At 43.2% G+C, this 16,451-nt stretch overlaps 1 protein-coding gene across 1 annotated transcript in view; it reads left to right on the plus strand.

Moving 5' to 3' along the window:
• Nucleotides 1-1,611: 1,611 nt before the first annotated feature.
• Nucleotides 1,612-16,451, plus strand: part of HERC6 (HECT and RLD domain containing E3 ubiquitin protein ligase family member 6) — a 61,070-nt gene continuing 46,230 nt past the window's right edge. Inside the window, exons 1-5 of the mRNA XM_026448058.2 lie at nucleotides 1,612-2,255; nucleotides 5,566-5,725; nucleotides 8,127-8,203; nucleotides 13,326-13,553; nucleotides 16,079-16,173. Of these exons, the coding sequence (XP_026303843.1) occupies nucleotides 2,057-2,255; nucleotides 5,566-5,725; nucleotides 8,127-8,203; nucleotides 13,326-13,553; nucleotides 16,079-16,173 (759 nt within the window). The 5' untranslated portion in view covers nucleotides 1,612-2,056. The remainder of the gene's footprint in view (nucleotides 2,256-5,565; nucleotides 5,726-8,126; nucleotides 8,204-13,325; nucleotides 13,554-16,078; nucleotides 16,174-16,451) is intronic.

The following is a 16,451-nucleotide window of genomic DNA, read 5'->3' on the forward strand; positions in this document are numbered from 1 at the left end:
ATAATGCTGATGATGGCTAACATTGTCAAAGTTGCCAAATCTAAAAACCAGTGCTCAGCTGGACATGGTGGCCTGTAATCACAGCACTTTGGAAGGCTGAGGTAGGCAGATCACCTGAGGTCAGGAGTTCGAGATCAGCCTGGGCAACATGGTGAAACCCCATCTCTTCAAAAAATACAAAAGCTAGCTGGGCGTAGTGGCACATGCCTGTAGTCCCACTACTTAGGAGGCTGAGGCGGGAGGATCACTTGAACCTGGGAGGCAGAGGTTGCTGTGAGTTGAGATCGTGCCATTGCACTCCAACCTGGGCGACAAGAGCGGAAACTCAGTCTCAAACAAACAAACAAATAAATAAATACAAATCAGTGTTCAATCCTTACCTTGCTCTACAAGAAATTGACTGAGTTGATCCTTCTCTTATTCATAACTTGCTCTGTCTATAACTCTGGCTCCTGGTTTTCCTCCTATGATCAGTCCTCTAGCCTCTGCCACATTGTTGCCACATTCACCCCCTGGGGGTTCTCATTCAGCCATCTGGCTTTAAGCATCATCTCTACACTGATGGCTCCCAATTTTCTGACTACACCCCAGCTTCTCTCTACAACTCCAAAACAGTTTATTCTATTGCCTTCTTGATTAACAAGCATCTCACAGTTATTACCAATCTATACTCCAGACCCACATAGCTCTAAACCTGCACCTTCCTCACGGTTTCCCAGTCCAGTAGAGTTTACCTTGCAGTAACCCCTAAGTCAACCCTGGAGTAATCCCTAATCCCTTTTCTTCTTTCCCCCCAATTTCTAATCCGTCATCAAATCTGTGGACTCTTACTTTCAAAACACGTCTTGAATCTAATAACTTCTCCCTTCCCTTCTAGGATATCACTTGACCTGGACTCTGAAGTAGTCTGTGCTAACTGGCTTTCTGCTTCCATTTTTGTCCTATTATTTTTCACACAGCAGCCAGATGAATCTTTAAAAACTAAAGTCAGATCATGGCTCTTCTCTATTCAAAACCTTCCAACTGCTGCTTTTCATCCTCTGCCCTTAGGCAATATCACGACTCATTCCCTCATTTCCCATGTCCCCTCAGCTCTCTGCACAAATATCACTTCATCAGGGAGATCTTCCCTAATATCATCTCAAATACCAGTGCCTTCGGCCTCCACCCTCTGGTTCCTGTTGTATTTTTCGTTGACCCTTGATATTACACTTTTGTGTTTATCTGTTTATGTTCTCTTCCTCAGGAGAATGTAAACGCATCAAGAGGATCTTGTCTTTCACTAACTGTATTTGCAGGTCGGGCGCTGAGGCTCAGGCCTGTAATCCCTGCACTTTGGGAAGCTTGGGGGGGGGGGTGGTGGATCGAGGTCAGTAGTTCGAGACCAGCCTGGCCAACATGAGGAAACCCCATCTTTACTAAAAACACAAAAATTAGCCGGGCGTCGTGGCGCACGCCCATAATCCCACCTACTCTGGAGGCTGAGACAGGAGAATCTCTTGAACCCGTGAGGCGGAGGTTGCAGTGAGCCGAGATGGCGCCACTGCACTCCAGCCTGGGCGACAGAGCGAGACTCCGTCTCAAACAAACAAACAAAAAACAAACTTGTATTTTTCAGTGCCAAAAAAGGTCTGGAAAGAGGTGGGCACTCAGATGCTTTATTAACTACTCTAGGTATTATTCTAACACTTTAGATGTCTATTAAATTATCCCAACATATTAGATTTGCTGACTTGCTGTCCATATTTCGTAGATGTGATAGCTGAAGCACGGAATCATTAGGTAACTTACCCAAAGTGGCATTAATGACTCATAAATGGCTTAGGATGTAAACTCAGGTTCAAGACCTGGGACGCCCTCTCTGCTCTTCAGCACTTGACGTTCAGGCAGCAGAGAGAGCTGACGTGGAGCCAGGGCTGGGCTCCTGGGGCGGGTTGAAGACAGGGTAAGCATCTTGATATCCTGGAAATCATCGCGCACCCAGTCACCAGCATTCAGGAGCCTGTCGCAGCGGGACGGACGGAATCCGGAGCAGGCGACAGGGCGCAGAAGCGGAATGTATTTCTGTTGGGACACCGACTCCAGGGAGCTGCAGCGCCCGAGGACGGAGCGCAGCCCCAGGGCTGAGCTACTGCAGGCGGCCAGCGGGGAGCGACACTCTCTGCTGTTGCTGACCAACCACAGGGTCCTCTCGTGCGGAGACAACAGCAGGGGCCAGCTGGGCCGCAGGGGCTCGCCGCGCGGGGAGTGGCCAGGTGAGCGCGGGGCCCTGCCAGCTGAGCGCGGGGCCCCAGGTGCGGGGCGTGGGGACCCCAGTGCACGGGCGCGGGGGCTTGGGTACCGGGCGCAGAGAACCCGGTGCGGGGCGCCTGGACCCGGGTGAGGGGCGCGGGGGCCCAGGTGCAGGGAGTGGCTCAGATGCTGGGCGCCGCAGGCCAGGCGGGGAGGGGTGTTGGGAGCCTCGGATCCCGCGGGACCAGAAGAGCCACAGGAACCGGGAAAATGGCGCCCTGTGCTACAAAGAGCAATTTTCTCAGTTTCGTTTTCCCGATGCCCCTCGGATTTGTTTCGGTTTCCAATTCAAGTTCAAAGCGAAACTGAGAGCCGAAACTAACCTGATCAACGCTGCTCTGGACAGAGATGTGGGCCCTCCGGCTTGCCTTGCAAATCCTCGCCTGCGCGGTTCTACCTGGAGAAGGCAGCCTGACCTTACAAAGTGGTTTGTGGGTTGGATACCTGTATCTCCCTTAGAAATACACTGGGACATTTTTTTTCTTTAAAAATATGTGATAGGCTGGGCGCAGTGGCTCACACCTATAATCCCAGCACTTTGGGAGGCCGAGGCCGGCGGATCACGAGGTCAGGAGATCGAGACCATCCTAGTCAATATGCTGAAACCCCGTCTCTACTAAAATACAAAAAATGAGCCAGGCGTGGTGGCATGTGCCTATAGTCCTAGCTACTAGGGAGGCTGAGGCAGGGGAATCGCTTGAACCCAGGAGGCGGAGGTTGCAGTGAGCCGAGATCGTGCCACTGCACTCCAGCCTGGTAACAGAGCAAGATTCTGTTTCAAAATAATAATAATAATAAATATATATATATTATATATATGATAATACAATAATCGTTATGGATTATTGTAGAAATATGAGAAAGAAATCACCGTAGCTCCAACACCCAAAGATAATTCCTAACATTTTGATGCATTTTCTCCCTGTCTACTTTTTTCTATGTATATAATCTTTATAAAAATCATGTCATTATAGATTTGTATATGCAGTATTCATGCAACTCTGAACATTGTGTTTTCATCAAACATAATCTTATGAACATATTACCCTTTTATTGTGTATGTTTTGAAAATATATTTTAAATTGCTACATAACATTCTAAACTCTGAGAGTACCATAATTATTCTCTTTTTGTGGAAATTAGATTGTTTCCCACTAGGGACTTTTATAAATAATACTGATTGATATTCTTGTAAGCAAATATTTGACCACATTTCTGATGACTTGCTGAGAATAGTTTCAAAAGGTGTGTGGAGGAGGAAAATTTTTCCTTTACCCTCTTAGGTTCAGCACCTGGGTCCTGCAAACTTAACTGACAAAAGACAGATTGACAGGAGGAAAAGCATACAATTTTATTAATCTTTTACATATAGGGAAATTTACATGCATGGGAATTTACAGAATAGAAGTGAAACTCAAGTGCTTCGACTTAGGAGCTTGTGTACCATGTTTAACAAAGAAAGGGGGATTTGGACTTTAAAGGATGATGAACTCAGGGAAAGTGACTAGAAAAATATATGGGAAAATCTAATGGAAGCTAAGGGTTATTTTAACTAGACTTGTTTATGCAGGCTCCCCTCAGTGCCAAGTGTTCATCTTAGGTGACCCTTCTCTTCTTTTTTTTTTTTTATTTTTTGAGATGGAGTTTCATTCTGTCACCAGGCTGGAGTGCAATGGCATGATCTCAGCTCACTGCAACCTATGCCTCCTGGGTTCAAACGGTTCTTCTGCCTCAGCCTCCCAAGTAGCTGGGATTACAGGCACGCCCCACCATGCCCAGCTAATTTTTATATTTTTAGTAGAGATGGGGTTTCACCATGTTGGCCAGGCTGGTCTCAAATTCCTGACCTCGTGATCCACCCACCTCAGCCTCCCAAAGTGCTGGGATTACAGGCATGAGCCACCGCGCCTGGCTGACCCTTCTCTTCTTGGTGCAGGAGATGGGAGCTTCTCACAAAAGGATATTTATGACCTACTTTTAGGTAGATCAGAAGAGAGCAGAGAACTCTTCCTTCATCTGTTGATTCTCAATTGCCTTCAGCTCAAATTCTTTTGGTAAAGTAGCAAGTTTTCAGGTCTTATCACCTTCATTTGGAAATGAAGGGCAACATGATACGCCAAATTGTTCTCCAGAAAAATGGTACCAGTTTCTATTTTTGTGAGTGCATGAATCTTTGGGAAATTTTAGCCTTGCATAAATTGACAGTAAATAGTTGAAAAAGATAAGATTACAAAGATAAAAGGAAAACCAAAATCTTAAATGTTACAAAAACTTTACTGGTATGATGTTCTCAACTCCAAACCTCCAATAATTCAGACACCTTGGGAAAGCAGTTTAGATTGACTTGTAGGGAAATGTGATCTGGTTTTCATTTGTGGCCATATTTAGGGCCTCCATTGGGGCATAGTTTTCACTTTTCATTATAAGAGGATCCAGCACCTGCCTCTCACACTCATGAGGTAGGCACCCTTCGAATTTCCTTCTGAGCAAGGGATTCACTGCTTTCAGTGTTTAGGGTAGGAAGACAGAATGCCAAATAGAGGAGATCCTAAATTTTTTCTGGGTCCCTTTACTTTGCTGGGTTTTGCTAGAGAAACATTTGGTCATGTGTCATAGGGCCTAGAAGTTACCCCCTCCATAATGCCTACTCCTTTAAATAACAGCCATTAAAAGATAGACTTGAGTACATTAAATGTTTTTAAGAGTCAATTTGAATATTCAGCAGTTCATGAATTGAACAGCACCAGACCTCAAGCAGTTGGGCTCCACTAAGGGAGGTGCAAGGAGATGCCAGGGGTTACCTTTGATAAGGTGTACCAGAAAGTAAGACAAAGAAAATATTTGATTGGTTAAAGTGGAAAGTCCCTTTTTGAAGCAGTCAGAAGTTTCTGGTTGGTAAAGTCTCTTAGATATTAGTTGGTAGTTTCTGATTGCTTAACCTTAAGTTTCATTTTCCTAGGCTATGATCAATCACTCTGAGTTGAGTTTTGGTTTGCTTAGGTAGGAACCCAAGGTGCTGGAGCCATCTCAACTTAATAGTCTCCCAGTTGATTATTTTAACAGAGCTGTATCCTATAAAGACAGGGTAACACACATTGAATTTACTTTCTTCAGACATTTAGAATGGACTTAAGGTCTTGATTTAAAAGACCATTGGAGGAGACAAGAAATCTGGATGATCCTTCTTTTTGAAGAAAAGTGCTGTCTTAAACTTCTGTTAAATTAATAATCTGGTGGTGGTGGTTGGGGGGTGTTTTGTTTTGTTTTCCAAAGAACCAATTCAGGCATTGGAAACCCTAAATGTTGATCTTGTGAGCTGCGGGAAGGAGCACTCCCTGGCTGTGTGCCACAAAGGAAGGGTCTTCGCATGGGGAGCTGGTTCTGAAGGGCAGCTGGGGATTGGAGAATTCAAGGAAATAAGTTTCACACCTAAGTAAGTATTTCAATCCACTCCTTCATTTATTCAATATATTTAGTACCATGTGCCAGGCACCATGCAAGATGCCAGGATACAAAGACGACTGTGACAGGCCAGCTCCAGTGATTCACGTCTGTAATCCCAACATTTTGGAAGGCTAAGGTGGGCAGATCACTTGAGGTCAGGAATTTGAGACCAGCCTGGTCAACATGGCGAAAGCCCCTCTCTACAAAAAATACAAGAAAATTAGCCAGGCATGGTGGCAGGCACCTGCAATCCCAACTACTCAGGAGGCTGAAGCCGGAGAATCGCTTGAACCTGGGAGGCAGAGGTTGCAGTGCATGCAGAGAATGCACTGCACTCCAGCCTGGGCAACGGAGGGAGACTCAGTCTCAAAAAAAAAAAAAAGACTATGACAAACACAGTTCCTAACCTGAAGGATGAAGGCAGGAAAAAACCTACAACACCAATTATTATTTAATTAGAGCAGAGTGAAATGAGATGTGACCCTTTGATCTTAATCTTATCTCTTGGAATATCTATGGGGGCCCACTTAGACCTCCAGAGTGGGTATAAAGACTACTGTAAAGTAGAAACATTTGAGCTGCAAAAGATACAGATATAAATCTTACCTGAACTTCCTTTATCACACTAAAACAGAGCCTCCTGAAAATACAGTTCCCAGTAGCTTCCTTGAGTAAGAGTTTCCTGGGAATTCAGTTGTCATTAAGATAGACCACTCATTACCATTACCATCAAAAAGCCCAATAGAACCTTCTATACTTTCTCACTGAAGTCCCAAAGCCCCGCCTTTTATTAAGTTGACAGATATAAAACTTTACTTTGGGGCCGGGCGCGGTGGCTCAAGCCTGTAATCCCAGCACTTTGGGAGGCCGAGGCGGGCGGATCACGAGGTCAGGAGATTGAGACCATCCTGGCTAACACGGTGAAACCCCGTCTCTACTAAAAAAAAAAATACAAAAAACTAGCCAGGCGAGGTGGTGGGCGCCTGTAGTCCCAGCTACTCCAGAGGCTGAGGCAGGAGAATGGCGTAAACCCGGGAGGCGGAGCTTGCAGTGAGCTGAGATCTGGCCGCTGCACTCCAGCCTGGGCGGCAGAGCGAGACTCCGTCTCAAAAAAAAAAAAAAAAAAAACTTTACTTTGGGATATTCTGCAATAGCGAGCACACTTGTAAATAACCTTTGTCTTTTCTCATGTTAATCTATTGTCAGTTAATTTGCAAGCCCCCAAATATTGGACCAAACGTGGAAAAGGAAAAGTTTTTTTTCCCAACATAACCTTGTGATGTGTTATAAACCACTGGGCCCTAACATTTTACTTAGTAAAGTGGAGGGAAATGTCACATTTCCTCACAAACAGCTTCCCAGGACAGATATGACAAGTAGTTGGCTCTGGATTGTGTGTTTATGAATTACATACTTAGGGAATTTTCAAATGCATGCTTTTTAATATTAGGAAGTGACCTCTTGTAACCTCTTCTGGTCATTAAATTCTAGAAGAGATCAATGTGACTTGGGGGAATGAGCATTGAACTTCGAATGAAAAGACCAGAATTTGAGTCTGGTTCTACAACGTAATACCTATTTGACCTCTTTAAGTTCCATTAGATTCACCTTATGAAATTGCCGATAGTGGCCAGGCGCAGTGGCTCACGCCTGTAATCCCAGCACTTTGGGAGGCCGAGGCGAGCAGATCACCTGAGATCAGGATTTCAAGACCAGCCTGGCCAACATGGTGAAACCTCATGTATACTAAAAATACAAAAAAAAATACCCGGACGTTGTGGTGCATGCCTGTAATCACAGCTACTTGGGAGGCTGAGGCAGTAGAATTACTTGAACTCAGGAGGTGGAGGTTATAGTGAGCCAAGATCGCACCACTGCCCTCCAGGCTGGGCGACAGAGCGAGACTCCGTGTATGAAAAGAAAAAGGAAATTGCTGATAGTTATCTGGTTTTGATCCACAAAAATGGTGGCAATTTTGTACGATTTAACCTAATGATTTCTTTATTAAATTAGGGCTTAAATTAGATGATGAAGATGTTGGTATTCTATAAATTCTAAGGCCCTATACTATATATGTAGAAAAAAATTATTTTTCTCTTGGGCTAGTAAGCGTAGAATAAAATTAGTATATTAGATATTGCATTAAAGTCCAGTAACAACGGCTTTTGCATTATATACTGTTTTGGATTCTGTCCTATACCTTTGTACATGTTGATGTCATGTTAAAAACAATTTGAGGGCTTTGGAATAAAGGTACTACAGAAATACAAGAAAATAAAATGGTTTTCCTGGACCAGATGTATTACTTGAGATACTTTTGAATATCTGTAGTCCACTGGACAACTCACTCTAAATAAGGATTAATCAACTTCGTATTATTTGTATTATAGGAAAATAACGACTCTGAATGGTATAAAAATAATACAAGTTTCCTGTGGACACTGCCACTCCCTGGCATTATCAAAAGGTAAGAAACACTTTTTGGATCTGAGTGTGATTAGGAAGTAATTTTTTGAATAGGAATTATAGCTGTTGATTTTTAATGCACTGGGGTTTATTTTGAAGTTTTTCATTCTCCAGGTTTCATAAGATATATTGTTTTTATATTTTTTTCTCAAAATTCTTTGTCCTAATTATACTCTAAACAGTGCCTAATTCATAGTGCCATAAGGGGCTGTCTCTGGTTATTTGACCTAATTGGCCAACTCTCTCAGAGCTTAGTAGTGGCTTTATTTCCAGCCCTTTGCTCTTTATGCTGAATGGCTTGTCCACACTGGCAGACTTATTTGTCTATTTCACTTAGATCAAAGAAAAAGAAGTCAAGGTGTCAAAATCCTGACTATATTTTCTTTTTTTAAATTTTTACTTCTTTATCTTTATGGACACGTAACAATCATACATCTACACTTTTTCGACCAAACTCCACCCTCCTTTGTCCATCCTCAATCCAAATTTCTCAATGGAGAGTCTGAAGGAGGAAAAATTTTTCCTCTACCCTCTTATGCTTAGTCTTTGGGAACTGCAAATTAAATGAACAGAAGACAGATTAAAAGAGAAAAGGCATCCAATTTTTCTTTTTTCTTTTTTGAGATGGAGTCTTGCTCTGTCACCTAGGCTGGAGTGTAGTGGCACAATCTCAGCTCACTGCAACCTCCACCTCCTGGGTTTAAGTGATTCTCCTGCCTCAGCCTCCCAAGTAGCTGGGATCACCAGTGTGTGCCACCATGTCTGGCTAATTTTTGTATTTTTAGTATAGACAAGGTTTCACTATGTTGGCCAGGCTGGTCTCCAACTCCTGACCTCAAGTGATCCACCGGCCTCAGCCTCCCAAAGTGCTGGGATTACAGGTGTGAGCCACTGCCCGGCCCCCAATTTTTATTAATATTTTTATGTACAAGAGTTCACAGAAAAGAAGTGAAACTAAAAGTAGTGGTTAGACTCAGGGACTTACATACTGTTTTAATAAAGAAAAGGGAGTTTGGGCTTCAAGGGATAATAAATTGTGAGAAAGTGACTAGGAAATATATAGGGAAACCAATGGAAGATAAGGGATATTTTCGTAAGATTTGTGTATGCAGACTTATCTCAGTGCTGCTTCATCGTCTTCAGTGATAAAAGTTACTCTTCTCTCCCTGGTATGGTAGAGTGGAGATAACTCCACAAAGGGAAACTTATGCCCTGCTTTTAGGCAGATAAGAGAAGGGCAGACACCTGTCCCTGCATCTCTTAACTCTCAGTTGCTTTCAACTCAAAACAGTCCTTACGCCAAAGTAGCATATTCTTGTGTGGCATATCCTGATCCCCTTCAAAGGACTGTAACATTTGTATGTTCCTCAGGTGATGTCTTATGTATCATTGCAACTGTGCTGTGGTTTATGGACAGCTAACATGTATTGGTCGCCTTCTATGTGCCAGCTGCCATGTTAAATGCTTTATGTGTGTTTTTTCACATAATTACCTTACAAACACAAGAATTGGGTGGGGCATAGTGGCTCACACCTGCATTTCCAGCACTTTGGGAGGCTGAAGCAGGAGGATCACTTGAGGCCAGGAGTTTGAGACCAGCCCAGCCAACATAGTGAGATCCTGTCTCTACAAAAATTTGAAAAATTAGCTGGGCATGGTGGTGTGCACCTGTAGTTCCAACGAATCAGGGGGGCTGAAGTGGGAGGAGTGCTTGAGCTCAGGAGTTTGAAGCTGCAGTCAGCTATGATTGTACCACTGAATTCCAGCCTGGGTGACAGAGTAAGTCTGTTTCTAAAAAAGAAAAACAAACCAACAAAAACAGGAGCAGGGTATGATTTATATCCTCATTTCAGAAATGGAAAAAATTGGGTTCAGAGACTTTAAATAATTTACCCAAAGTTACACACTAAGAAACAGAATAGTCAGGATTTGAATCTATAGTGTTTAGGTCTCAACCCTAAGTGCTTAACTACTACACTGCACTGACTGCAGGCCCAGGGCATATCCCATGGCCATTGTGTGATTCCTTCTACCTGTCATTTCTAGGTCTTTGATCTTGGGCAAGTTATTTAACTTGGCTGAGTCTCAATTTTCTCATCTGTAGGAATATTGATACCTAACTTTCAGGTTATTTAGAAGATTCAGTGAGAAAAGATACTCTGCGTACCTTGTACAGTCCTGAGCATATACAGAGGCACCATAAATAGGAGCATCTTTTCCTTCCTCACTCTCCTTCTTAATTATGGACATGATGTGAATTCTTTCCTTGGGGTACTGACTTGCCTTTGCATTCATCTGGACTGTAAAGGCTGGTCAGAGCCCAGGCATTCAATGATTCGCTATGGAGAAAGGTGAGTTCTCATAGACCTTCGTGAGAGTTTGACGTTTTATATTGTGCCCTCAAAATTATTTTCAGTGTTAGAAATTACTTTAGAAGAGTTAAAAAATAAAAGATGTAATAATTTATTTAAAAACCTCTGAGATGTGTTAGCATGTGTGTTAGAAATTACTTTAGAAGAGTTAAAAAATAAAAGGTGTAATAATTTATTAAAAAATCTCTGAGATGTGTTAGCATTTCACTGGGTGTATACTTAGGCATTAGATAAGCTTAGATTTGATTTTTTTTTTTCTGGTTGTGTGCGGTGGCTCACACCTGTAATCCCAGCACTCTGGAAGGGGATCACTTGAGGCCAGGAGTTTGAGACCAGCATAGCCAACATGGTGAAACCCTGTCTCAACTTAAAATACAGGCTGGGCAAGGTGACTTATCCCTGTAATCCCAGGACTTTGGGAGGCCGAGGTGGGTGGATCACCTGAGGTCAGGGGTTCAAGACCAGCCTGGCCAACATGACAAAACCCCACCTCTACTAAAAATACAAAAATTCACTGGGCATGGTGGCAAGTACCTGCAATTCCAGCTACTCGGGAGGCTGAGGCAGGAGAATCACTTGAACCTGGGAGGCGGAGGTTGCAGTGAGCCAAGATTGTGCCATTGCACTCCAGCCTGGGCGACAGAGCGAGATTCATCTCCAAAAAAAAAAAAAAGGCAGATTAATAGGAGAAAAGGCATATGCATTTATTAATATGCATGGGGGAGAACCACAGAGCAATCACCCCAATGCCCCAGTGGGGTAGAGAAGCTTATGTACCATCTCGAGGCAGGGGTGGTCCTGTTGTGTAGATGAAGCCCTACAGCAGCCCTCAAAGAGAACAGATGGCGAATGTTTCTTCCAGACCTTTAGAGGTGTGGGACTCTCAGTTAATCTTTCCTAGATCAGACACGGGAGGGCCTCAGAGAAAGCCTGCCTGCATCAATGCAGATTTTCTGTACGGGTGCAAATCTCCCTCACAAATGACAGCTTTTTAGCTATTCTTGTACTTCCAGCACTACTGAATAGCGATCTTGAAATAACGTTAAAGAAGTGGGATGAAATATATTGGTTTGGTACCCCTTCAAGAGTAAGGGGAGAGAGAGTGAGTACCTGGGTGGAGGGAAGGAGTCTTTCTAGTTTATAAGGTGGTCAGGGAAGATATCTCTTATTAGGTGACATGTGAGCGGGAACTAAATGAAAAGGGAGGGAGAGAGATAGGATGCTAACCATGAAAGAATTACCCAGACACAAAGGCCATGAGGTTGAGGCATGCTCAGAAGTGTACTCCAGGAATAGCAAAGGGTCTTGAGAGAAGGGAGCAGGGGGAGATGAAGTCTGGGAAGTGGGGGTGGGCCAGACTGGTGATGTGAGGTCTGTGATGGGAGTTGGTCCTTCATTGAGTGAGATAGCAAGCTCCTGAAGTATTCAATTGGACTTACATTTTTAAAAGGATCACTCTGGCTACTCTTTGGAGAACAAATTGCTGGGGTCAAAGGTTGCCTCGGGGAGATCAGTGAGGTGCTATCGTCATTTTCCAGGAGAGAAATGTTGGTGACTTGGCTAAGGTGGTATCAGTGGAGAGGTGAGAAATGGTGGGATTCTGGATAGATTTTGAAGGTAGAAGTTTTGAATTTGCTGGGTTGACAGGTGTAAAAGAGAAGAGTTAAGGATGACTCTAAGATTTTTGGCCTGAGCAGCTGAAAGAACACAGTTGCCCTTAACTGGAGGGAGAAGAGTGAACATTGTTTGAAGGGATTTTTGAAGGTGACCTGGACCGCCCCGCTTGCCTTTAGTTGGGATACTTTAATCTCATTTTTTTCTTTATCTCTGTTTTACCTTTTAAAGATTTGTAAAATTAAATAGAAGTAGAATAGAAATAGAAGGAAATCCTACCATTTGCAACTTGGAGGACATCATGCTAAGTAAAATAAGCCAGACACAGAAAGACAAATACCTAATGATCTCACTTAGATGTGGTGTCTAAGAAAGTCAAACTCAGCCAGGTACGGTGGCTCATGCCTGTAATCCCAGAACTTTGGGAGGCCGAGGCGGGTGGATCACTTGAGGTCAGGAGTTCGAGACCAACCTGGCCAACATGGTGAAACCCCGTCTCTACTAAAAAAATACAAAAATTAGCTGGGCGTGGTGGCACACGTTTGTAATCCCAGCTACTCAGGAGCCTGAGACAGGAGAATCACTTGAAACCAGGAGGTGGAGTTTGCAGTGAGCCAAGATCGTACCACTGCACTCCAGTCTGCATGACAGAACGAAACTCTGTCTCAAAAAAAAGGAAGTCAAACTCAACAAAAACAGAGTAGAAAGGAAGTTGCCAGGGGCTGGGGGTTTGGGGGAAATTGGAAGATGTGGGTCAAAGGGTACAAACTTTCAGTTATAAGGTGAATATGTTTTTAATGTACAGCCATGTGACTATATAGTTAATAATAGTGCATTGTATACTTGAAGTTTGCTAAGAGGGTAGATCTTAAGTATTCTCTGCACACACACAAAGGTAACTATGTGAGGTGATGGATATGTTAATTAGCTGATTGTGACAATCATTTAACAATGTATATGCATTTCAGCACATCATATTGTATACCTTAAATATATGAAATTTTTATTTGTCAATTATACCTCATTAAAGCCACAAAAAATTTGTAGAATTACAGTGTAGTTTCTATTTGAATTTGGTATTCTAATATGTGTACAATTCTTAATTTCTTGTTTTTGTTTTTGTTTTTGTTTTTGTAGATAGCCAAGTGTTTTCATGGGGAAAGAACAGCCATGGGCAGCTGGGCTTGGGGAAGGAGGTCCCCTCCCAAGCCAGCCCGCAGAGAGTGAGGTCCCTGGAGGGGATCCCACTGGCTCAGGTGGCTGCCGGAGGGGCTCACAGCTTTGCCCTGTCTCTCTGTGGGACTTCGTTTGGCTGGGGAAGTAACAGTGCAGGGCAGCTGGCCCTCGGTGGGCGTAATGTCCCAGGTAAGGAGATAGTCTTGTTTGTGCAGTAAATCATTCTTTCTTTCCAGCTGGAAGACCAACTTGGCAAAGGGCAGTCTTAACAGTTAAAACAGTGGTTCCCAAACTTGTGACACATTCAAATAACCTAGGGAGCTGTATTAGTTTCTTGTTGTAGCGGTAACAAATCATCTCAATCCTAGCAGCTTAAAACAACACAAATGTATTCTCGTGTGGTTCTGGAGGTTAGAATTCTAACACAGGTCTCACTGTGCTACAGTCAAGGTGTTAGCAGGTTGCCTTCATCTCTACAGGCTCTGGGGGAGAATCCATTTTCGTGCCTTCCCCAGCTTCTAAAGGCCACCTGCATTAATTGACTCATAGACCTCTTCTTTAAAGCTAGCAGTGGCTGATCAAGTCTTTCTCAAGTCACATTACTTTCACATAGATTCTTCTGCCTCCCTCTTCCTCAGTTAAAAGACCCTTGATTACAGTGTGCTCACCTGGATAATCCAGGCGACTCTCCCTTGTTTTAAGGTCAACGGATTAGCAACGTTAGTTCCACCGGTTTTGGTAATTTAACGTATTTACAGGCTCCAGGATTAGGAAGTGGGAGACCATTCTTCTTTGGGAGGCCGTTATTCTGCCTACTGTGGGATCCTTTAAAAATCCTGATGCCCAGGTCAGACCCCATACCTATTAAATCAGAATGTCTGGGGGTGAAACCCAGAAGCATCCGTCGTCATTAGAGATCTCACAGGTGATTCCAATTTGCAGCAAAGTTTAGAAACTGCTGGATTGGGAGACTGCTAACATTAGGTCAAACAACCAGTTCCTCTAGACAAAAGAAAACTATAAACAACCAGTTCCCCTGAACACAAAACTCTTCAAGATGTACTCCCCACAAACTCCATCCTCCTCTATTCAATTCCTTACATTCAGCTAAAATATAGTTAACACCTAACCTATGCCAGTCCCATGCTGAGCACCTATACCTTGTTTCATTTCATCATTTCAGCATTAGCTAAGTTTTTCTTTCCTTTCTTTTCCTTTTCCTTTCACTCCCCTCCCCTTCTCTTCTCCCCCTCCCCTTCCCTTCTCCCCCTCCCCTCCCCTTCCCTTCTCCCCCTCCCCTCCTCCCCTTCCCTCTGCCTCCCCCCTCCCCCTCCCCTCCCGTCCTCTCCCCTCCCTTCCCTTGTCTTCCCTTCTCTCATCTTCCCTTTTCTTTCTTTTTTCTTTTCTTTATTCTTTTCTTTTCTTCAGACAAGGTCTCACTCTGTTGGCCAGGCTGGAGTGCAGTGGTGCGATCTCAGCTCACTGGAATCTCAGCTCTCAAGTAGCTGGGACCACATGCACACATCACCACACCCAGCTAATTTTTGTATTTTTTGTAGTTTCAGGCATGAGGGTCTTGAAGCTTAGCTGTCTAGGTCAATAGCCTTGGGGTTTCACCATGTTGCCCAGGCTGGTTTTGAACTCCTGCGCTCAAGTGATCCACCCGCCTCAACCTCCCAAAGTACTGGGATTACCGGTGTGAGCCACCATGCCCAGCCAGTTTTTCTTATCTTTTCAATTTTTATAATACATTTGCAGAGCCCCTATCATGTGACAGAAATATGTGAAAATTGTCAGAATCAATATGGAGTCACTTATTTCAAACCCTAATAAAATGGAGTTAGGAGGCCGGGGGGCATGAAGGGAGGATCCTCACACAGATCCGCCTGATAATAAATCCCAGAGGACTCTACCAAAACCACAACCTTGCAGTTAAGGCCGCTTCTATGAGGACATCTTTCCAGTAACAGTGTTTCCGAACTGCAACCTTGCAAGTAACCTTACTAAATGGCAACCTTGCAGTCAGGGTAGCTTCTGTGAAGACCCTCTCCTAGCAATGGCCAGTGCACATGTCACTGCCTGCAATAAGTCCTTGTAATCAATGAACTTCTGTTTCAAAATAAGCTTCATGTACTTTTCCTTTTTGCCTTTAGAAGTTCCCCCTTGCCTCAACCTACCCAGATATGCCCATGGCCTGCTATGATATGCATATCCTGGATTGTAATCCCATCACTCATTCCCAAATAAACTTGTTCTTTGAGAGCCTCTCTGTTGTTATTTTAGGTTGACAAATGAATACACCACAATGGCAGTAGTATCAGGCATGAGGGTCTTGAAGCTTAGCTTTCTAAGTCAATAGCCTCGGGCATTCCAGAAGATGAGATAGCTTCCAGAAATAAATGTTAAATGAGCACTTATTTTTTTCTTTCCCAAGGTAGGGTTTTTCCTCTGTCTTATACTTCAGATTGTTTACTTTTAAAATTATGTTAATGAATTATAAAAAATAATAAAAGATATAAAAGATACCCCTTACATGAAAAATATAAAAAGATATTAAAAATATAAATACTCATGAAATCTGAAAAGTGTTAGTGAATTATAAGAATAATAAAATATGTATGTTACATAAAAAAATAAAAAGGTATTAAAATGTAAATAGTCATGAAATCTGAGTCTGTTTCTTATACTCTAGAGATGCTGCTTTCTTTCAACAGTGCAAAGCAACAAGCCTCTCTCAATTGGTGCACTGAAGAATCTAGGTGTGATTTATATCAGCTGTGGTGATGAGCACACTGCGGTGCTTATCCAGGTAATCCAAAATGTGTTGCTATTTTTTTAAGTTCTAGAGAAATGTTAACAAGGTACATATGTAGTAATTATTGTTGAAAGCCAGAGACCTTAGCCCATTTGGGCCACTATAACAAAATACCATAAAAAGAGTGGCTTATAAACAACAGAGATCTATTTCTCACAGTTCTGGAGGCTGAAAAGTCCAAAATCAAGGTGCCAGCAGATTTGATGTCTGATGAGGGCCAAACTTCTCATTCATAGATACCATATTTTCACAGTGTCCTCACATAGTGAAAG

Source organism: Piliocolobus tephrosceles, chromosome 3, assembly GCF_002776525.5.
Source record: "Piliocolobus tephrosceles isolate RC106 chromosome 3, ASM277652v3, whole genome shotgun sequence".
Taxonomy (NCBI): domain Eukaryota; kingdom Metazoa; phylum Chordata; class Mammalia; order Primates; family Cercopithecidae; genus Piliocolobus; species Piliocolobus tephrosceles.